Source organism: Cyprinodon variegatus, unplaced genomic scaffold, assembly GCF_000732505.1.
Source record: "Cyprinodon variegatus isolate N-32 unplaced genomic scaffold, C_variegatus-1.0 Scaffold426, whole genome shotgun sequence".
Classification (NCBI taxonomy): Eukaryota; Metazoa; Chordata; class Actinopteri; order Cyprinodontiformes; family Cyprinodontidae; genus Cyprinodon; species Cyprinodon variegatus.
The window spans coordinates 347,199-370,044 of NW_015150879.1; the positions used below are offsets into that span (position 1 = coordinate 347,199).

The 22,846-nt window shown below is 38.5% G+C and overlaps 1 protein-coding gene across 9 annotated transcripts in view; it reads right to left on the reverse strand.

Annotated features, from left to right (window-relative positions):
- kirrel3 (kin of IRRE like 3 (Drosophila)) overlaps positions 1 to 19,996 on the reverse strand; it is a 187,647-nt gene extending 167,651 nt beyond the window's left edge. For all 9 annotated transcript variants that reach the window (XM_015388525.1, XM_015388521.1, XM_015388519.1 and 6 more), the window contains exons 1-2: positions 19,743 to 19,996; positions 19,544 to 19,613 (exon numbers count right to left, since the gene is read on the reverse strand). In XM_015388525.1, coding sequence (XP_015244011.1) covers positions 19,544 to 19,613; positions 19,743 to 19,985 — 313 coding nt within the window. In that variant the 5' untranslated portion in view covers positions 19,986 to 19,996. The remainder of the gene's footprint in view (positions 1 to 19,543; positions 19,614 to 19,742) is intronic.
- Positions 19,997 to 22,846: the final 2,850 nt, after the last annotated feature.

Below are 22,846 nucleotides of genomic sequence, written 5' to 3' on the forward strand. Positions count from 1 at the left end.
GGTAGATGTTTTTCTTTTTTTTTTTTTGTATGAAAAAAACTATAAACCTTAAAAAGATAAAATTCATAAAGTTCGACCTAAAAAAAAAAATATGAGAAGTTATTATATAAGATGTAAGTGAATTTGCTCCTAAGTTTTAATGTGACACTAGATTACTAAGACAAGCACATGCTATTTTAACTTGTGTGGACTCCCTTTCAAGTAACGTAATGCAACTGGCAGAGGACCCCAGCTGGTGCCACTGTGCTGGACCTTGACCCATCCATGGCACAGGGGTCAGGCACAGTCATAGAGGATTGCTCTTTATGCCTGTCTTGCTGATACAGCGAAGGAAAAGGATACTATGACATGTCAGAGCATGGCCTTAGAGAAACCCAGGAAGTGCAGGATAAGAACAAAACAGCCTCTCAAAAATCAATCCATTTACACACACATGCACAAATGAACACATTAGAATTAATGTAATGACTCCACACGTAAAACAATATTTTGCAAAATCTAAGTTGCTTTTAAGGATAAATAACTGCTGAAAGAAAGAGGAGGTAAAAAAACAAAAGTATTTTTCTGTTGTTGGTAATATTGCGATAAACGTTTGTCATAGTCAAGAGATTTACTTCTGAGGTTAGATGGTTTTGATGTTTACAAAAAGAAAAAAGAAGTGAAAAATCATTTAGACAAGAACCCTGAAGACAGCTCCAAAGAAGAGGATGTGGTAAAGATACAAACAAGTGTACTTTGAAGGTAAGGTTACAACACTCTTGGGACAGCCTGCAGATTTCTCATAGTCATCAACATAGACATGCCCTTGATCAAAGACGCACGCTGCCACCATTGTTTGCGCCATATACAAAGGGGGATAAAAGTACTTCCTGCAGTGATCCTGCAGTACTGAAAAATATATTTGTTTCAAAGCCCTTTCGAAAGAAACTCAGCTAAATCGAAGATCTTGTCTTACAAATTAGAATCAGTGCAAAGACCAAAGCGCTGTTTTGTGCACATTGTTTTTTTGAGCTCTGAACACCACCAGGAGCTGTTTTCTTTCACCATGGCTAGTTTTTCTTGTTATTTGCTTGATAGAATACTTTGAACCCATTAACAGTGCACTTTTTTCTACCATAGTAATTACTGGTAAAGCTGAGCTCAGGTTTGAATTTGCATTATTAGACATGTTTTCATTTGGAGCTACGCTCCTGGGGTTCTATGCCAGATAGAAGAAACATTAGCTCCTAGACATTACAGTTTTGTGCTGCACTCAGTCTCTTACTAAATGACTCTTAATTCAGCAAGGACTTCTCTCTGTTTGGATACCTTGCAATTAGCATTTGATGCTAGAGGTGCCGTAGATTATGCTTTGTTATAGCCATGAGACTACAGAGCCTGAGGAGGAGAGGGCTAGTGATGTTAATTTCTGCATGAGGATGGCCAGTCGTAGGAGGATAGAGTTGAAGGAACCTGAGTTTTTTTGTGTTTCTGCTAGTGGTGTGTATCTGCCGCATACCTGGTTTTACTAAGAGCATGACTGAAAGCATTTAAACAAAGCTACTCTCATTTGCACTTTCTGCCAAAGATATTCTAAGTGGGAAGTGTATTGGTAATGATGCTGCCCTTCTGCTGTTTACCAACAACTCTTCTTAGTACAGCGAAGAGAAACTAATAGAGACCAAATGCAACTAGGGCATCTCGAAGCAGCCGAGGGTCCCTTGAAACAAAGAGGAGTTCATGTTTTAGTCTGCTGGATCGCTGGTGTTTTTCGAGCGGGGTCAAAGGTCCTTGGCATTTCCGTCACATATAGAAGCAGGATCAGATGCGATAGTCTTGATAGTGGGTTGATGTTCTTTCCATCGTGTTTCAAAAATGAGGAAAGACATTAACTCTGAAGCAAACTCTTGGAGTTTTGTCTGCCACATTCTCCATTGTGTATAGAAAGAAACTAAAAGCAAAATGAAGTCAAACATTAAGTCAACGTGTTATCTCTTCCCCTGGAGACACACTGGTCTGCCATCAGTCATCTATTTGCTTCACTGTCATAAAGGCATATGTTGGACTTCTGCTGTCATGTTGCATTCCGTGAACTTTAAGATGGCCCTGACCTGCTTTATGTCGCCGCAGGGTGAAGAAGCTATGGGGTGGGATGATGGGATGTTGGCTGGTATGCTGCGTCCCAGCATGAGTCTGTGGGGTTAGGTACAAGTAGGCGCACACGTGATACATAGTCATCTTAATACTTACATGTTGCTACTTATTTATTTATTTCCTTGCTGTCATCCAATGCTCCCCTTGCATGCCCTGCCTCAGTTTCCAAAGTCCGTTTCTAGCCATGTGACTTAATCAGTCTGACAGACTCTGGATGCCTGGGGAAAGTCTCTCTCTCTCCACAGTCCCTTTTCTCTTCAAGTTTACACTTTCTGTGACAAACTCATTCTGGCACCTTTCGAAATGCAGTGCTTTCTGTTAGAAAGCCCAGCATGGTTTCTTCACACACATGTAGTCTAAATGCACATACATGCAAATATCTATCCATCCACAAAACATTCACAGTTGCATCTAGGTACCCACAGTAATGAATAAACACAAGAAAAAATGCAGGAGATATATCACCCTCAAGTGAGTGAAATCACTTCCAACAATTTCTCAAAAACTTCAAACACTTAAAGAAGTGTACGTTAAACTGGGCTTTTTATGATTAAAGATTTTTTCAATTTGTTCTTTCATTTTAATTTTGTGCTTGTTTGACCCTTTAAGGTACTTTTAATACATGGACCTGGTTTAAGTTCAGGGTTCTGACATACTAGGCTACATAACACTTCAACTTCTAGTTAAGGAATCTTAAAGGTTTTAGTCCTTCCATCTTAAGCAACAGCGAAGCAAACTAGAAAAAGTGATGTCCAAAATAAAAAAAATTAAGATTTTTTTTTTTACTGCTTAAAAACATTTGTTTGATTTTGGATTCAACAGCTAAAGGTTTCATAAATCAATTAAGAATGTGTTATATTAGGAAAAATCCCTATAAAATCCCTATAAATATATAAAATCTGGTGAAAATTATATTTTTCAAATTCTTAGAATTACAGGCTTAAAAACCATAACAAAGGAATGGGGGGGAAAGTAATTCACTGGATATAAAAACAAAAGGGATTAAGCTTATAAACTAAGATAAACAGAATGAGTGGATAAATCACAAAAGGAAACATGGAAAAAATAAGGATTATAAAAGAAATGGAAAGTAAATAAATATTGTAAACTGGCTTTGATTATACAGGAACTGTTGAGTTACAGAATATGTATTTAAACTATGGTTGAAGCTGTGGTTGAAATTATAGCTAAAAGATTGAATTACATTTAAATAATGATTATTAAAATACACTGTATATGTACTCACCGAACTTACCTAATGATTAAATATAGAATAGAATAGAAAATCTCTTTATTGTCCCACAATGAGAAAATGCTGGTGTTATTGCAAATGATAGCATTATGTTATAGCATTATGTCAAATGTAAACATTGCTACATAATGCATGACTAACCAAAATCATTTCCTCCTCATTAATTTATTGTCCTTTGGTTTTTGATTTCTTTTTTCTGTTTGTGTATTTCTGTATAATAATTATTGTATATAAATTATTAATTTGTTGTTTATTATCTGTGAATTTAAAAAAATTAAGTTACAAAAGTGTTTAAAAAAATCTGACATTTTGTTATTAAAATATTAGATTCTGGTTTGACCACTATTAGTATTTTGAGCAACAGGTTTAGACAACACATAATTTAATCTAGATTGCTACAGTAAAAGAAATTCTAAATTTCCTTTTTGTAAGGCATCGGTAGGAATATTGACAACTGAGATGACAGAAAACGATTAACCATTGATCTTGCTTTCTCAATTCTTACAGATTAGCTATATATTTTATATAACAAATATGCATCTTTTATACCTAATACTGCATATGCTACCAGATAAACTGTTTATAAGTAGCAGAAATAGTATTTTGCAATGCTTTGGTAATTGAATTAAGTTCAGTTTGTTTATTTATTTAGCACCAAATCACAACACGCTATCTCAAGGCTCTTTACAGAGACAATTCAACCATATCATATAGTCAGATTGGTTGAAAACCAGCTAATTGCATTGACTCATTGACTGTATTATTATTTGTACCTATCTTACAACTGAATTGAAGTTTGAGTTCAAGTTTTAACAGTTCAAAATTTGAAAAAAAGCATTTTCAACTCTAAATTTCTGTATTTTTGTAGCTCTTGTATGATAAAAACATGTTCGTCTTTCTCTGTTCTTTACCCAAGATTAGACCCATCTAATCTGCCTTCTTCAAAGGTCTCTAACTGGACATCTCTCATACTGATGGTAACTGACAAATGTTTCCCCTAACATACCATTCCTCCATCCTCCAATATTTTGTTTTCTTCCACATGTCTAAGCATTATAATGCCACAGGCTTTGAGGCTTCCTTGCCCTGGCTGTATTGATGGAACAATGGTAATAAATAAGACAATCTGTAGCTTTTTTTTTTTTTTCTGGCAGGCAAAACAAGAAAAGAGATCAAAAAAAGAAACATGCTGGTAGTTAACTTTCAAATTCAGAAAAAAAAACCAAGCAGTTCCTTTCAATGATTCTCTCATTAATTCCTGGCCTAAACAAAAAGTAATAATGAGAACTGAAACATTTTCTGCCCTAGAAACTGAAAATGTGTCCATTTGATGTTTATGCTTTGTAGACCTGACAACTTTTCATCAAGCAGCTTTGCACTAATTTCAGTCTATTTTCCATTTTATTTCTCGCCTGATAATTCCCACTTTATTTCCATTAGGCTTTGTTTGTTCACCACGATCTGCTACTGTAATTTATTAGGGCTGTCATTGTAAATGATGTGGCATGCCGACACGGCCCAGCAAGTATCCTCTCCCCCTTTCCTCCTCTCCTTTTATGGAGAGCTGCCCTAGTTTTTGAGCACCGAGGAGAAGAGAAACATTACAATTAAGGTGGTGACATCAACCCCCCGGCGGCAATGCTCAGGGACCAGATGTCCTGTCAGAGAAATGCTGGCCCTCACCTCCAGGGAGCGCTGGGTTGAAATCTGGTTCATCTCTCAGTGGGGGAAACAATACAGCTACTGCACTACCATTAATTTAAGGAAAAGAATGAGCCTCAATTCTTTCTTTTACTAATTTATTGAGTTCCATGTTTTGTTCCCTTTCTGCTTTTACAACTGATTATTTCATTATAGATTCAACAATTTGTCAGAGACGTTAGCCAGAGATAAACATTTTTTTTTTTTAATCATTTGATTCTTGTGACTTGGTGCTTTATTTTTCTGGAAGTAGCCTTCAGAAGATGGGGAGACCGTGGATGAGAAGGGATGGACATTCTTAGCAACAAGACAAAGGTAGACTGCAGTGCTTAAATCATGTTCAATTGACACTAAGTAGTCCAATGTGAGCCAAGAACCCCCCCCCCCAACCCGCCTCATCATTAAGCCACAGCAGCAGCACATGAAGCAGGATGCATTAATAGCTTTTATGTTGTGTACATCAAATATCAAATTCTTACTTGACCATTTAAATGTTAAACCTGAAATTTGGGCACCACAAATAAATTAAGGCATTATCAGAGTCTGATATTATCCACATTTGCACAGCCTTTGTCAGTTGTTGCATGTGTTTCCAGTTCATTTTTATCTTTACCTGAAAATGTGGTAGATCTTGTAACAAAGTTATTTAAACTTCTGTTGGCGTTCTGTTGTCTTGAACCAGTTTGCCCTTTTTCCTCTGACCTTTAAACAAGACATATCTGTTCATAAAACTGTTGCTTGCTGTTTTTTTCATCTTTCTTAGACCAAATTAAGTGAGCTCAAGGAATGGTTGTGTGTGAAAATTACAACAGAGCAGCCATCTGGAAACAACAATTATGTAGTTACTGGTATTACCTTTTTTTCCCCATTGTGATAATTGATTTAATCTGGTTGAATTATTCTTCATCACGTCTAGATGTCTAAATGCAATGCGTTTCTGCCATTTGATTGGCTACCTATTTGTGTAAATAAACAATTGAACAGATGTACCTAAAAAAAGTGTCCAGTGAGTGTATTTAACATATTATCACCCCAATAATAACAACATACTTTGAAACAGAGAGCAATCTGTTGGTAAAGACTGCCCACAGTACCAGATGATGACTGTTCTTAGTGGGCAACAGAACAACTATCTTTTGTGCATTAAATTAATTTTCAAGGCTTATTAAAAACAGATGAACATTTTTGCCTTCCCAGTAGTCCTCAGGCTGTGTTGTTTGATAGATGCCAAGTAAAAGCAGCACAAAGTGCATGTCATTTGCTTTACAGGGAGCCCCAATGAGACTTTAAAATCATAATCTTTTTTTATTTTTTTTATTTTGGAGACCAGGGTACTACCTGTATCTATGGTTTTTGTCCCGTTCTTTTTCTATGATGCGCCTGCTGGTTGTTTTGAGATGAAAGACATTTGTTTGGCAGTCTTCAAAGAGTCAAAGAACTCTAAAAGTCACTTGTATTGCAGAGATGTTCGTTCTCAATTTTATATCCAGTATGGATGTGATGATCAAAAGGGTCTGTGTGAAGGGAGAAGCAAAAATATGTCTGGTTTTGTAGTAAACAACAAATACCAAATCCCAAACCCACATAAAGGCTCACTTTAAAGAACTGGGCATGATCGAAAGCCAGCCAAATTACTAGCATGAATATGAAATAGGAGTCAGAAGTATTTTTTTTAGATTCTTATTTTTTTTATGAATATGAAGTTGATCTCATTTAAGCCCTTAACAAAATAATGTTTTTACAAATCTTAAGTTATGTTGCATTTAGAAGCAAAACATAAATGCATTAAGAGGTTACAGAGAGTCTTTGAATTAAGACTGGCAGCCAACTGCACGCCATTAACGCTGTGCACAGTATGGAGTACACCCATATGGGAAAGACTCTTCAGGCAGTGAGAGATCCAACATACATTTATGAGATAGTTTCTCTACATTTGAAATGAGGCTGTTTCAGACTTTGTACAGCTGCTCCTTGAAAATTACATTTTGTGATGAAAGCCCTGTTAATAATTCACAATCATAACCTAGGGGAAAGATTAGAGGCCATGCACTGGAGGTGATGGGGGAGGATTGGTTGGGACCCTGAACATCCCACTGTGAGGAGCTACTAGCGTCTGTGGATGCCCTGCTGCATTTTTAATGCCAGAGTCACTCTGTGCTGGGACCGAGGCAATGAGTCTTTCCCAGCAGATCATAGGGAAACATACATTAAAAGTCGTCCAAGGTTATTTTTAAAACCAATAATAGGGTAAATAACTCTGCTAGTCTGCCAAAGGCAAATAGCACTTTGTCTCTGGAAAAAACATTGAGATGTAGTTTGAGCCAAAGCTGTTTGGAGTGAGATAGGAAAACAATGTAAAGTAATAGAATTAGCATGCGACCAAAGTGAGGAATAATCACATTTGTGCTTGTTTGCACAGACGCACAAATTCTCCACTCAGACAGCAAATACACTAGCGTTAAGGATTAGGGCTGCAAGACACAGATATGTTTTCATTTTTGACAAGGATGCTCTCCCTTTTGAAATTTATTTTTCGTTCCTCTGCTGTTTTTGTTGTTCTTTATTCTTGTCTCCTTCTCTTCCCTTCCCCAGGCCCTAGATATCTTTGTTTGCTATGGAGAGCATTGTGTTGTCATTACTATCACCCATCCAGCATTAGATACCATTCACTGCCATGTGGCAGAAAATCTTCGAGCTATCCTATCTGTTGAAAAAAAGATCAGGGTTTTAACCATAAATATTTATTTGGTATTCAGTATTAGGTTCGTAAAATCTTTCTTATCAGAAGTTGTATTCAGTTTTCTTCATACTTGCATTTAGACACATGTCACAGACCAATACTCTGGAACAAAATCTTGTTTTATGATCATGTCATATTTAAGAATTACACAATGGCTAACTGATGCATTTTTATTTGTTTTATTTGAAGCCCAATTGTATATGTATAGGTGTCCAGAGGAGAGTTATACTTGGCATATTTGCAAGACACAATCAACAAATGTGTGGTCCTGCAACTGGGAACCACAGCCACATCTTGGTACCTAAGCTTTCTGGCTGATGTTTTAACCAAATGTTGTTGGTGCTTTGACACCCCTGGTAGAATGAGACCGAATCTGCAAACCCTATATGTGGCTCATGTAGTGCAGCTCATCTAGGGTGGCATATCAGTGTGAGCTTCAGTGCCTGTTAGCGTAGTGTCTGGAGAAGCTACCAGGAGACACGCCAGTACACCAGGAGATGTGAAAGAGGCTGTGGGAGGGCAACAACCAAGCAGCAGGACCACTACCTACAAATTTGAGCAATTAGGAACAGGAGTAGCAATACAAGAGCCCTGCAAAATTACCTCCAGCAGGCCACAGATGTGTATATGTCTGTAAAAGTAGTTTCAGAAACCAAGTTAATGAGGAGGGTATGAGGGCCCGACGTCCACAGATGGGGTTTTGCTTACAGCCCAACAGCGTACAGGACGCTTGGCATTTGCCAGAGAACTCCAGGATTGGCAATTTTTTCACTGCCGCCCTGTGCCCTTCACAGGTGAAAGCAGGTTCACAGTTAATACAGCGGTGACAGAGGCTGACTGTTTTGGCAGTGGATCAATATTATTTCAGGTTGGCATTTCTTAAGAGGGCTGCACAGCCCTCCATGTGCTCACCAGAGGAAGCAAGACTGCCATTAGCTACCAAGATGAGATCCTCAGACCTCGTGTGAGACCATAAGCTGGGTTCCTCCTAATGCAGGACAATGCTAGACCTCATGTGGTTGGTGTGTCAGCAGTTCCTGCAAGATGAAGGCAATGAAGCTATGTGCTGGCCCACCTGTTCCTCAGACCTGAATCCAACTGAGCACATCTGGGACATCATGTTTCTATCCATCCACCTATTTCATTTTGCGCCACAGACCACCAGGAGTTGGCAGATCCTTTAGTTCAGTTCTGGGAGAAGTTCCCTCAGGAGACCACCTGTGAGCACCACCTAATCAGGATAATGCCCAGGTGTTGGAGGTCATAAAGGCACATGGAGGCCACACACACACTACCGAGCCTAATTTTTACCTGTTTAAAGGACATTACATGAAAGTTGTATCAGCCTGTAGTGTCTTTTTTTTTCCTTTTTAATTGTATGTGTGACTCAAAATCCAGACCTCCATTGGTTAACACACTTTTGTTGTATGGTTTTGCTGTCAGCACACTCAACTTTGTACAGTACAAACTATTCAATGAGAGTATGTCATTCATTTAGATCAATATTTTGTAACATGTAATTATGTAACATGAGTGTACCCATCAAAATTGAGTTGTTTCAACCCTAAGTCAACTTTTATAAGGCATTTATGGTGGGTGGACCAGGCCATCTTGCCTTATCCTATTTCTTAATAAGGAGATATACTTATTTCTTGTTAGACTATCTATTCTTTTGTATCATTATAGCTCTAGATGAGGCTTCTGTAAACTGGCATAGTTTGGAGCTTTCTCCTGCCTTTGCCACTCCAATCTCTGATGTGGAGCCTGTTCATCATCATGCACCGCAGGCATTGTTCATGTTGCTGTGCTCTAGGTCAGGATGGAAGTAATAGATGGCCTTGCCCTCGGTTCACCCAAAGGTCCTTTGGATCCTCTTCAATTGTTTGTCTTCAGGTCATACCAAGTAGGTCAGAACTGTGGTATTTTGATTTGATTGAATCAGGTTTAAAGGGTTAGAGGGGCACAGAGTTTAAAGGCATTTACCCTTCCCTCAGATGTGAGTGAGTCCTCTGTCATTTAGCATTGGGCAGCGGCCAAAGGAAAGTGCAAAACTGAAATGACTTCTGTGCTCCTTTGTGATTTGCACTAATGTCCCCTTGGGATTGAGCAATGACCACTGCGAGTTCCCCTAGGACCCCAGCCAGACTGAAACCCTTGCCAACAGATTTGAAAGGATAGCAAATCATTTAAACTTCCCAATGTGCATTAGCAATTTTTTCATTGCCAAGGCCAGCCTCCACAATATTAAATTGCACTTGATAAAATAAAATCAGAGAGTGCATAAAGGGCTCTTCAACCTCCAAAAGAGTGAAGTGAATATTCAAGTGGCGATCAAAATTATTAATTATACACTGATGTAATTTGTTTAGTCAGGTCACAAACATCAATTTAAACAGCTGAACAGACAAAGAAAGAACTTCTGATGACAGCAAAATACTTTTTGAGATATGCCGAGGAAGAGACCATAGGGAGAGAAAATGAAACTATGGACTACAGTCACCTGCATGTGACACCAAATTATTACTACTCATAAAAACAAGCCCTGTATTCAAGCAGGCTGATTCAATTCCAGCTTGGCTATGCATACATAGCCCTGCAGAACCTCATCAGAAGTGCTGGGAAAAATCAATTGTTATATTCTTATATTAGGATATATTAACAGTTTTAAAATCAATGCAATTCTTTATTTATAGCATGTTATTAGATCTATGTTTAAAATTCCACTGTCAGTGCTCACATACCCCAGGGTTGCTCATTTGTTATTCTGCCCCGGCATACTGCTTGTTGGTAATGCAAGGGAGGGCAATGCAATGAATACATACATGATCCTTTATTATGCTGGTTCTGCTGGATAAAACTATGTTTGGTAAAAGGGCATTATGACACAAAGGAGGAACATCATGCAAATAAAGGAGCATAGAGTTTCTTAAGGCCAGTTCTGAACAACAAAAAGGCAATTATAATTTGGCCTGGTGCCAGTGGTTTCAGTTCCGAGAGAGTTCTGTTGAGGGGATGGGGTGGGGGTACTTTCTGGCTGCAATCAAGCCGTGAAAGGGTCTTTTTTTTACAAACTGCTAAGGTCTTTTTGTGGGACAGGCAGGTGGCTCAAAGCCCCCTTTTTGGGCATGTGGGAAAAAAAAACTGAGAACAAAAAAAGTGCCAGTTATAAACATTTTTTTCAAAGCAAGCGCCATCATCCCCCTACTGCCCACCCTTGACAGATTTCAAAAGTTTGGCACAGATCAAGGGTAAGTTTGTGCTGCTATTGTGTCAGATCTGCTTTGCTGAATAAAACATCTTTTGGTATCCATGCCAGATCAAATCGCCTTTTAAAAAAGCTTTGGCTCTCATCATTGGTGTCTGGCACCACAGAGGGAACAGTTTTCTCTTTCTGAGCTCTGCCGTCCAGCTGTGCTAAGCAAAATTAGGTTGTGAAAATAAATGCAGAGAATTCAGGAGCAAACGTTGGCCACTGTTTCGTACAAGGATATTTAACAACTGTTCACATGAGTGGTCTTTATTACATTTGAGACAGAAAGCATACATCAGCCTCCAGATTTGCTTACAAAAGAAAATGCTTCACACATTATCTGCTGACAGTATTTAACTATCACTGTTGTGTTAATGACAAGCAGAGACATGCACTAACAGGTGAGGGGCTTCTGTCGTCTTATATGCTGCACAAATTATAAGGCTGATTTGCATTTATATTACAATTCAGGGTTTGTAGTAGTAATAGTAAGAGCATAGCCCAATTTCACAAATGCCACACACTCACACATATACATAGGCAGAGAAGTGCCCAGGAAAGGCAATTGTTTTCCATCCAGTCCTTTGTTAGGGACCTTTGGTAGATAAAAGCACTGAATGTTGAAGCAGCTCCGGGAAACTGCAAAAAGCTTGAAGAAAAAAGTTCTTCCAAGTGTAATGTTTGGTTGTCCAAAAAGCTTCCCCACAAACACCAGGAAGTTGTTATCTGATCAGTAACCCAATTCCTTAGGTGTCACCTGCACCAAAGCACCTCATGCATCTTGTGGCTAGTCGCTATCATGTCGATGGATTGCTTGGCTGGGTCTCAAACAAATGTTTAGAGCATCGGAGTAAATGGCTCAACAAAGGTTGGACTATTGAGCTGTTTTTATCTTGCCCATGATCTGAAAAAATCTAAGAATAAAATGAACATAGAGCTAGTGGTGAAAACCCCAAATATTGTTTAACAGTAAGTTGCTTGTTTAATCAGTCTTATTGGCTGAAATCTCCGAGTCATGTAACAAAGTACCTGTGGTCTAAGTGGACCTGTGCACCAGTAGTGTATATTCACCTTTCTCTGTGTCTTTAAGCATGCCCGTGTGAACAAGAACGATAGGGAGGAAGAGCACTATGAATTATTAGAGGGAATTTTTTATTTTTCAATACAAAATGGCATTGGTTTGATGAGGTGCATTCTGTGGTAATAGGACGGCAGCTGCATGGCTGCTTCACCAGTAAGGTATGAATCATTCAGACTCTGGCTTGTTTGAACATATAACTTCATGCACACCTATTGCTGCTTTTGTGTATCAGCACGGTGCAAATGTTGTTAACAGGTAAGTATTGATAAGCCTCTTGGCTTTTCAGCTTGTTCTTGCTTTTCCATTTACAACCTAGTATGAAAATATTTTTTTCCATTCCAACATTGTGCCATTTTATCCTAATACCTTTCCATTTAAATTATTGTAGCAGGATGAGGTATTGATAACCAACTTAAGTAAAAGCAAATAGCTTCTCTATGTCCGTTGTGCTCACACATTGTAACACAGAACTACCTAAAATATCTTGAGGGGAAAAAAACAAAACTGATGTACTTTTAACTGTTGTTATTGGTCCGCCTATGCTTTAAGTCATGCATGCTTCTTGCCGCACCTCTGGGCTTTGCAGCAAACTGAGAACATGCAGTGTAAATTAGGATTGCAACCAATGTCGATGAAGTGCAGAGCTGTGTGTAAATTGGAGGTCATTTCTCAACCTTCATCTCTTGTCCTTACCTGCATAATCCCAAATCCTTCATTCACTTATCCTATTTCATATATCACCCTGTATGCTTACATGCTTACCAAACCCATTTTTAGAGCCTCACTCTCTTATCTTTTACCTCTCATTCCTGTTTCTTCATTCCTCCTTCATACATACGTGTTGTCCCTTATATCTGTCTCCACAATCTTTCAGAATGCCCTTTTCAATCCCATGTCCTTACTGCAGCCCCTACGCCTACATCACTAATCCCCACCAACCTTATTCCCCATTTTCTTTCCCTCATTTTCATTCCTCTTTTTAATACTCCCCACAGCTCATCGCTAAATGCATCTTCATTTATCTCAGCGTTATTCAACCCTCATTCATCAACCATGCCAACTTGATCCCCCATTCCTTACCATTTATCATGCATCCCTTCCTTACTCCCTTGTTTCTCATCTTTCATCTCACCCCTACTTCCCTTTACTTCAGTCACCCCTACATCCTGCAGCCCTCATCTTAATCCTTCACCTCAACCTCAACTCTCACTACCTACCTTATAAAGTATCTCATCAAGCAAACCTCATCCCTTTGTTTAGTCACCAATGTAATCCTATGATACCCCTTTCCTTGGCTTACTTTTTCATATGGACTAGGCCTTTTTAAATTGAACTCAGGTAGCATTGGGGCTAAGTAATGACTCCACTTAACTTTATCAGTTGCTTTTTAAAAAAATACTTTTCAAACATGATTTTATTATTATTTATTTTATTTAGCTGGATTTAGTGTCCATGTCCCGTTTTGAATTTGTATGTTTGACCTCACATCCGTATACTGTATAAAACAACATAAAATGGTGAATCTTTAAGTCAAACATTAATGGTTTTTTATATATTTTTAGATCATTAAGAAGTTGATTTTCAAAATTTCTTGATGTTTTTATTAGCATCAAACATGTCAGTAAGCAGCAAATATTTAAAAAACAGCATCTATGGATTTTTATTATTTAGACACTGTTTTCCTATGGCTTACCTACAGCATTAATATCTCTATTCAGTACACCTAATGAAAACAGCAACTTTTTAAGGAGATAGTAAAGATAGATCAAAAAAGAAAAAAAAAACTTTATATTTCAGCTAAATATGTTAATAAAAGATGTACTAACGCACCAACAGTGATTTTGACTGAGAGGGCTACTTTGTGTTCGTGTTTGTACCAACTTTGTGTTTGTGTTTGTACCAACTGTTCTGAACAGACAGTCACAATAGCTAGAGGCTAGTTAAAAATAAGACTCCTCAGATGAAGAGATGCTGGATTAGTGGTTAGGAGATGCAGAATGTTTAATAAACATCTTTTGTCTGACATAACTGTACCAGCATAAAAAAATAACACAACCCGATCCAACACCCTTCTCTCAACACATCCCTGTCCCAACCCCCACCCATATCCAAACACACATGCCTATGAGGAAAACATAGTGTTTTGTTTCCTGTGTGTTAAACTGCAATTTAAAAAACAGTAATCCGTGCCATAATCTTTTCCCAAATCCTGACCGGGGTTAGAAAGGGTTTCCATCTCTTCTTTACATGTAACAGCTGAGCTCTCTTTAAAAAGAGACCAACTTTTACTACCCTTCTACAGATAATGTCTCAGAAGGACAGAGATTTGAGAGCAGAGAGCTGAGAGAAGAGGTGCAGCTGCTACCCTCGCCTTCACAGGTGACCCAGTGATCACAACGGCATCTGGTTGAATTACTTAACACTGCCGCCCAACAGACATGTAATCCGGGATAATGCCCTTTTGCTGAGTGCTCCAATCTGGGTAAATTCATCCCTGAGGAATGAGATCCAGCAGCAGCATGTCAGGGAGAGAAAAAGAGAGAGGGAGAGGGAGACGAGAAGAGGGGCTTGGGGTTGATTGGTTGGTATTAAAAAAGACTGTTGAGGCTGGGAGAAGGGTCTTCGAGATAGATAATGAAACCCAAGAGTAAACAGCTTGATTTTGTTGACTGACTGGATAACAAGAAGCAGTTCATTGGCAGGTTTTCACAGAAGAGTTCAAATTAATCTTTTTTTTTTCCTGGCTGACCTGAATCCTGACAGTCTGAAATTGTGGATAAACCTGTACATTATTCAAGTAGAAATCAGTCATTATGGTGTTATATGATGATTCTATTTACTCTGTGATCGTTGTATTTATTTAAAAGTTTTATCAGCCGTCTAACTGAACAGTGTTTTTGATTCCTTTTTCCGCTGTCGTCCAAAGGCAATTGATTTTCCTTTGAAACTGCATCCCTTTGAATGTCACCCAGCTCCTGACAAACATTGGGACTTACAAGTTCCAGCTGTCCAACGGCGGCATCTAAGATTATTTATTCATATGTTTACTTATTACCATAAATATCCAACAGGGCCCTCGGCTCAGAGGGATTACAGTGGGCTTAATCTATCGCGGCACAGAAATGAGCAGGGGTCACAGCGACGGAGGTGATTTAAACTGGCTAGCCTTGATGGGACATGCAGCACAAACAAGAAAACAAACTACATGCCGTTGGGCTCCATCATGAGCTGATGACATCATGTGTTACAGTGCGTGACTGTGCTGCTTGGTAGGAAGAATCAATCATGGATGTGTTTTCTGCTTCCAAATGGTATTCAATAAATGTTCAAAATCACAATAATGTTTTATAAAACAAAGCATAGCTGTTTTGACTGCATCTTGTAGCTCGTAGGTATCACAGCCATTACTGTTGGATTCTTTTTGAATTTCTTTGAGCTGAACTCAGACAATTTAACAATTTCATCTTTTTCTGATCACTAAAATCCTAATATTAAGCACTAATAATCATCAGATTTGGTTTAGCAATTAAACTAAAGCAACCTGAAACATTCTCTTCTTAAATACTAAACTGAAAAAGACCAAATTAATTTCAAAATGATCTCATAGAGGAATGTTAGATATTTTGCAATTTCCTACATTCATTTTGAGCAGTGAGAAAAGAATCAGTAAATTCCTTCTTGTATAACAGAAATAGCGAGCTGTAAAAAATGTTAATGAGAAAAATGTATCTGTTCAGTGCATTTAAGTTCTTTAATATATATTATGTTACAAAAGTTAGTCCAGAAATGTGGACTGCATGATTTTCTTTTTTTTTTTTTTTGAGAGAGAGAAATGAATGATTTCCCCATCAATGAAAATCCACATCCAAACACGACATTGGAAAGACATTTAATTATTCCTTGGACGAGAAATATGTATCAAAGCTTGCTGTGGAAAAGCGGATTTAGAGTCGTAGGACAGCAGTTAATAGACAGCAGTAAATGAAATAAGGGCTTTTGGGGGATACTAAGACGCGCTTTTCAGGACTAAAAAACGGCTTAGCTTGGCTGGGTGGCAAAGTCAGGGGTTCTGACAGGAGATGGATGAGGAGGTGGGAGATAATGAAGAAGGCGGAGTAGGGCAGGAAAGGGGCAGGCGATCTTTAAGAAGATTGGGATTTTAATTCCTCAGTAGCAGCTCTGCCCCTAGTGGGCACAGCTTGAGTTTAAGTCTTCCTGACTAAATGATAAGCCTAGACACGGTGTGTGCTGTGCCTTTAAGAAGAACGGATATAAATAGGATGGCTGAGAGGGAAGGATGGATTCAAAACACTTAATGTGACAACATGGACTATTTCTGCTGTCAGTTTTCTTTTGAATAACAGACATGAAGTTTAGGAGTTTTCCTGGGCTGCTCCTTCTACCACACAGCTTTCATGCTTTCCTTTAATATGCTGCCTATTCATCCGCCAAGACAGGGTACTCAATCAACCACAGCAAATAAAAAAAAAGATATAAGAGAAAAGTTAAAAGAATGTTTAGAGAATAAGGAATAGAATAAATGATAAATAGCAAAAAAGTGATCCTTTCTGAGATAAGAAGAGGAACCGAGACACTATTGAAGAAAATAAGAAAATTATATATTGTTAAGGTAAGAAAATGGGGACGAGGGGGTAGTGGTGAAAAGAAGTGGACGCGGTAGTGAACAAGTTAGCCTGAGGTTTATGTGTTTCTTGAGACTTGTCTCAATGATCCTCCAGACTGGTGCTGTGTCATCTGTCAAATGCTGAAGAGGTGACAGCACAGAGGTAAGGTGCCCTAGATGTGCTAACAGCACACTGTTGGTCTGGGGAGCAGATCGAACACCTTTCCCTCTGCTTATTCTCTCCCTTCAACATGTTCGTTTTGGGCCATTTATTTCTCAAAGCTATGGCAGGAAAAAAAAAAAAAAAAACAGCATTGTGTCTTTCCATTTAGTCTGAATCATCTCTTAGCTTCTGTCTACAGAGTTGATACACTATTATCATATCAAATTTACAAACTTTTGATCTCAGATCTCCAAAGCTCCAAGACTATATATAGTCTGAATAACAAATGTTTCTAATGAATTTAAGGTTGATATTGTCTATTGTGTCCAGACCTTCAACATAGGACATGGACAAAAAGCACAAGACAGTTAACTGTGGATGAATAGATAGATGGATTTGCTGATTGACTGATTGATTGATTGATTTAGACAATGAGATGCTAATATTCTTTTTGTCTGTACTGGTTTGGAAAACACTCAAGTCAACTTACTTTTCCAGACTTTTTCTGACTCACAAAGAACACTCTGTCCCTTGTTCTTTCATTTTTTAAATTCTCTTTGTGGCCGTCTCACAGGACAGCTGCATAGGTAAGTCTAGTACGGCATGGACAACAACTCTCTCCTTGCCCCTCTTCATAAAAGCAAGATTGTTTCTTTTTCCCCCTCAGCTTTCTGCTGACACTGGCTCAGCACATAAACAGAGCCGTAATTTGTACAACAGAAAGCTTTGGGAAGCACTTCCCTTTCCCCCTGGAGGCAAGCAAAGGGACGTAGGGTTGTTATCTCTTGTTTACCTGGCAGGGAAGTGATATTTTATATTAGGGTAATAACTGACTTTGCTGAAATGCGGCACAATCCCATTTCAATCCAGTTGCAGCGGTTCTCTCATTTCAGTAAAATGAGATATGGTGTTAGTTGTTCCCCGTACTGGGACTAAATCTGTGATGATATGTGCATGAAATTGTGATACATAAAGGTTTATAAAGCAAGGGAAAATACACTCACAAGGCATCGGTTTCTGAAGTCTAGCATAACTATAAATGAACCCACTTTTTATCGCTATGGCAGAATTGCAGCAGTGATCAGTTGTAGAAGCCAAGCTTAGCAGATGCTTAACAGAGTAAAGGAAAGGAGACTGACTGATCATGTATTTTTGCAACAAGGTAAAGAACAGATGGTATAGGAAGAGTTGAAGATGAAACCAGGGGAAACAGTAAACAGCAAAGCAGAAACACATAAAAAGCAGCTTCCACGATACCAAGTGTGATGTTCGATAACTACACAAACCAGCACTTTCCACAGCGGTCAATCACGTACTGCCTCATCAAAGCTGTTAATGTAAAAAGATGTTAAGCAATGTTTAGAGACTCCCTTCCCCATCACTACCGCCACTGTCGGCTTGAAAGTGACGATTGTTTGGCAAAGAATTTCTGCAAATCTACATAGAACTTCAGCAGAAACATACTCAGAGCAAATTACTTGTTTTATAAGCAATGTTCTTTTCTACAGACTATAAATCAAGATGTAGAACAGCTGAAGTCAGCCACAGAGTAAATGACTTGTTTACCAAGTGTTATGTGTTGCTGCTGTTTTAGCAGCGTGTATCCGACTTTGATTCACCGGCTGCCACGCTAAACGACAACAGTCACCCTACAGAATGAAGCAGAAAGAATTTAACCTATTTCTAGCGGTTGCTCCAGATCAAAGGTTACATCCCTTTGTTTGAAATCAACATTCCTTCAGACCTAAAACGGTCCAGTTTGAGAGGAAAATAGGCGACTTTGTCATTGACCCTGACCCCGGGGCAGTTTTAACCGGAGCAAGCTCACTGTGCGTCAGTGTGATGCCGCGAAGTGACAAACAGCTGCTGCCTGATTCAGCCCTGCGTGTGTCCGAGTAATCGGACGCTGTGAGTTTGGCTGTACTTTGCTTTGCTCTTTAATTTTTTATTGTTTTCTTTTTTTCTCTCCCTAAAGACAACCACCTGGTGGCAATCTGAGGATACAAATAATCCATCCCTTATTCTATCAACCAACAGTTTATTAGGGAATAAAAATAATAACAGACACAGTCCAAAAGAGACTGTGATAGAAAAGCTCTAACCTCTTAACTTTTCTGCCTTCATTCTCCAAACCATACCCCCCATAGACGGACTGATGGAAAACGGGCTGTCAGTTTAAAGCAATCTGACTAAGAAATGGACGCTTTACTGAACTTCAATAGGGTTAAAGGGCTGCTGTGTGTGAATGTGTGAGAGTGTGACAGGAATAATAAAGCCACATAGGAAGTATTTATCCCTTGTGTATCTTAAAGCCACTCAAACTCCAGATGTAGAAAACTAAACCTTTGCACGATAACACTCAGACTTTTTTCCCTCTTGATTCCCTCTTCTCCTGTTTGCATCAGACATCCAAGTGCACATGGTAGCAAAATGTAAAAATCAGTGAAAAACAAAGAAAAATAATAAACAAGGCAGCAAAAAGCTCACACATCACAGCAAGAGACGAGAAGTCGGAAGACAAGGCTCTGAGTCAAAAAGTCACAACCATCACAAGCACAGAAGATCACATACAATTAGTAAATCTTTCTAGAGAACTTACTATGTCCGGAGATCCACAGGAGCAGGAGCACCCAAGGGATCATGGCTGGAGAGAGCGAAGAGGTCAAAACCTACGGGAAACAGTAGGCTAGTGTGAAATAGGAGTTGACAGGCACAAAGAAATGCTCAAGAAGAGAAAGTGCTCCAGTGCGCTTCTGGATGATGCTATGGTCCCTTAGTGATGTCTCCTTTTTTTTTACCAGAAGAAAGCTGGATGTGTGTTCTGTCCTTCTCTCCTCTTCCCCGTACTCTTCCTCTTCTCCTTCTCCCTCCGTGGCTCTTTGGTGTGTGTTTGACTCTTCAGAGTGGCTGGGTGCCCGATCCTCCTGTCGTTCTCTGCTGTGGTGATGTGAGCTTGTGGACTTTCTGCCTCCTCGCTGCTGACTCTTAGAATACGCACGTTCACTCTTCCTCTCTTGCTTGCACTGTTTCTCTTTGCCCATCCATTCTCAGAGTCTATAGCCCTCACTTGCCCCCCCTCCCCTCCCTTCTCCTCCTCTTCTCTCTCCCTCTCTTTCTCTCTTGCTCATCCAATTCATGGCACACACACACAGCAGTCAGTGGATGGAGTTCCAGACTCCTCCCTCCATCTCTGCCTCCCTCTCTCACTCTCTGCCTCTCAGCCAGGCTGTCTGGGTGGCTGTGGCTCAGTGAGGAGGCTTGGGTCTTCGCTCTGGGAACCGGAGCTACCATGGGAGAAAAAGAGGAGAACCTCAATTAGAATAAGAATAGCTGTGAGACCCTGTAGCAACAAATAACACAGACAGCAACAAAAGGGCATTTTTCCCTTCACCAGTAAAGACCTTTGCTTCATGAAGGGGGGGGGAGTTCTATAGACGGAACAGAATATTGGCATCCTTGTTGCTTGATAATGATCACATTAGCATTCCCAAGAAAAGGCCTTTGTTAGTATACAGATTTTTTTTAGTGGTCAAGGGAGATTCACAGAAACTTCCTAAAAGAAGCAAATATGTAACAAAGAAAACAAATGAATAAGTAAATAAATACCAAAATGCCCATGAAGATAGTAAAGACTAAAGGAATATATCTATTAAAACTTTCACAGAGATTTTTTGTTGTTGTTGTTAACTTGGTACTCCAGACCAGGAAACTTAGATTGACACATATAGATTAATAACAGAATCTTTCCATCCAATATGTGTCATACGTTTTTAGTTTTATTAATGTAAATGTTGGTGAAGGTGAATCTTTACATTGTGTTGTGTTTTCTTTACAAAAGAGCCAAAGTTAAAAAAAAAAAAATATATATATATATATATATCAAAATAATTGAATTGAATGAAACGGGCAAAAATAGGAAAACATTTGCATAGAACTGACAGCACCATAAAAAAAACCAAGTGACTCCTGATTTAATTTGGTTTCCTTCAAAATATCGTCATACGTTTCAGCTTGCAAAGCTCTAAAATTCTTTTTTGTACTTTAGTTTCTTTTTTTCATCTTTTTTATTTTGTCTTGATCTTTTTTTTCAGCCAATTATAAGGTTAGGTTACACAATCTGAGTTTTATTTTAATTTGGGAATTAATGGATTAGAATCAGAAATGCTCCATATAAAATACGTAAATACATACATACATACATACATACATACATACATGCCAACCATAAAGTTTGTTTCTGGAAAGAAATGGGAAAAAAGCATCTTTACTAGATAACTTACTTAAAAATGTAAATTTAAAAAAACAAAAACTTTTTTCGCTTTTATTAGAAAATTCAATAAAATTTGAACAAGTAGTTCTTGGCAGTAATAATGAAACCATTTCCCATAAGCTTTTTGAATGTTTCCCTTTTGTTTATTTTATTTTGACAATTTACCTATGGGGATATTCCCTAAGTCTTTAAGTTTTAAATGTTTCCTACCCATCAACAAAATTTTTAGTTTTTTCAAAGAATTCTCTGCATGACACTTATGTGGAAAAACTGGTTGGGTGACCTTAAAATGTTATTATTACTTTTAATTAGACAAGCTAGGATGTTTTTCTAAACACAAATATTAAGAGCTTAGCTATGTTTTTCTACTTGGATCAAAATGCCATATCAGAGGCATGATAATAACTACCATCAATCATAACATACACTATGCAGATGTTATACAGTAGGTCTACTGTGAAAACCATCACACCAAGAAGTAACTTACTTTGCTCTTAGGCAGTTGAAAAGGTAAGGGAATTTTATTTGCAGATGCACATTTTACAAAGGCAAATTCTTTCAAAATGCTGTGCATCATAATTCTGCTCTGTTCTGCCTGCACTGCCCCTGTCTGTCCCTGTTTCCCTCTGCCCTGCACTTAATTAGGATCATTGTTACCACCTGTGCCTCCCTGGTCTCCCTCCTAATCACGTCTCACTCATCCTACCTGTGATTCTGCCCATATATTCAGCTTTTTGCTGGCAAGGAGTTACCAGATTATCGAAAGCCATAAGGCTACCACATACTCACACCCATGTGTCCTCAAACATCTGCTCAGAGTCCATCTAGAGTCTGTGCGGATAGGTGTTTACAGAGCAAAGTTTTTTCATTAGCTGATGCAGTGTCTTACTAATGTTTTTAATTGGAAAGGGGGCTACTTATATATATATATATATATATATATATATATAATTTTTTTTATTTAGAAAAAAATATATATATATATAAATAAAAAAAATAAAAAAAGAAGAAGTTACAGATCTGTGAGAGCCAGAAATCTTGCTGGTTTGTAGGTGACAATATACGTATTTTCCAGCATAATTTACAAATAAATTCAATAAAAATCCTAAAAAAAAAAAAATAAAATAAAGGGAAAAAAAAAAGGGATGGGGGCTTCTTCTCAAAAGGAACAAGAATTCATACATGCTGTTTTAAATGTGACACTCGGCTGAGAAGTCTTCCGAACCAACAATAGCTGGCAGTGACACACTACCTAGAGCATAACTAGCCTGTCCTGAAGACCCACAGCATCTCAGTATCTCTCTGCGCCTCAGTGAAAGGTCTTAGGTGCAAGAACAAGTGGTGCAAAGTGTCAAGCTAGACTGTTTTCTTTGTTTTATAAAGCTAGAAGGCAAACTCATCTGATGATTTCCCTTTAGTGTGGAAAATGACGACCTTTGGCATGAGAAATGTAAGAATGGGTACATGACTTTGAAGGACTCCATGCAACTCAAGATATTTTGACAGTCTGCTCAAGTATCTGGGGGCTTGTAGAGTAGGTAAATGTCCAGCATTGTTTTCCTGTCTCCCTGCCTTTTTTAATCACATTTTTACTTTAGGTATTTCCCTGTTCTGCCTTGCCCACATTTAACC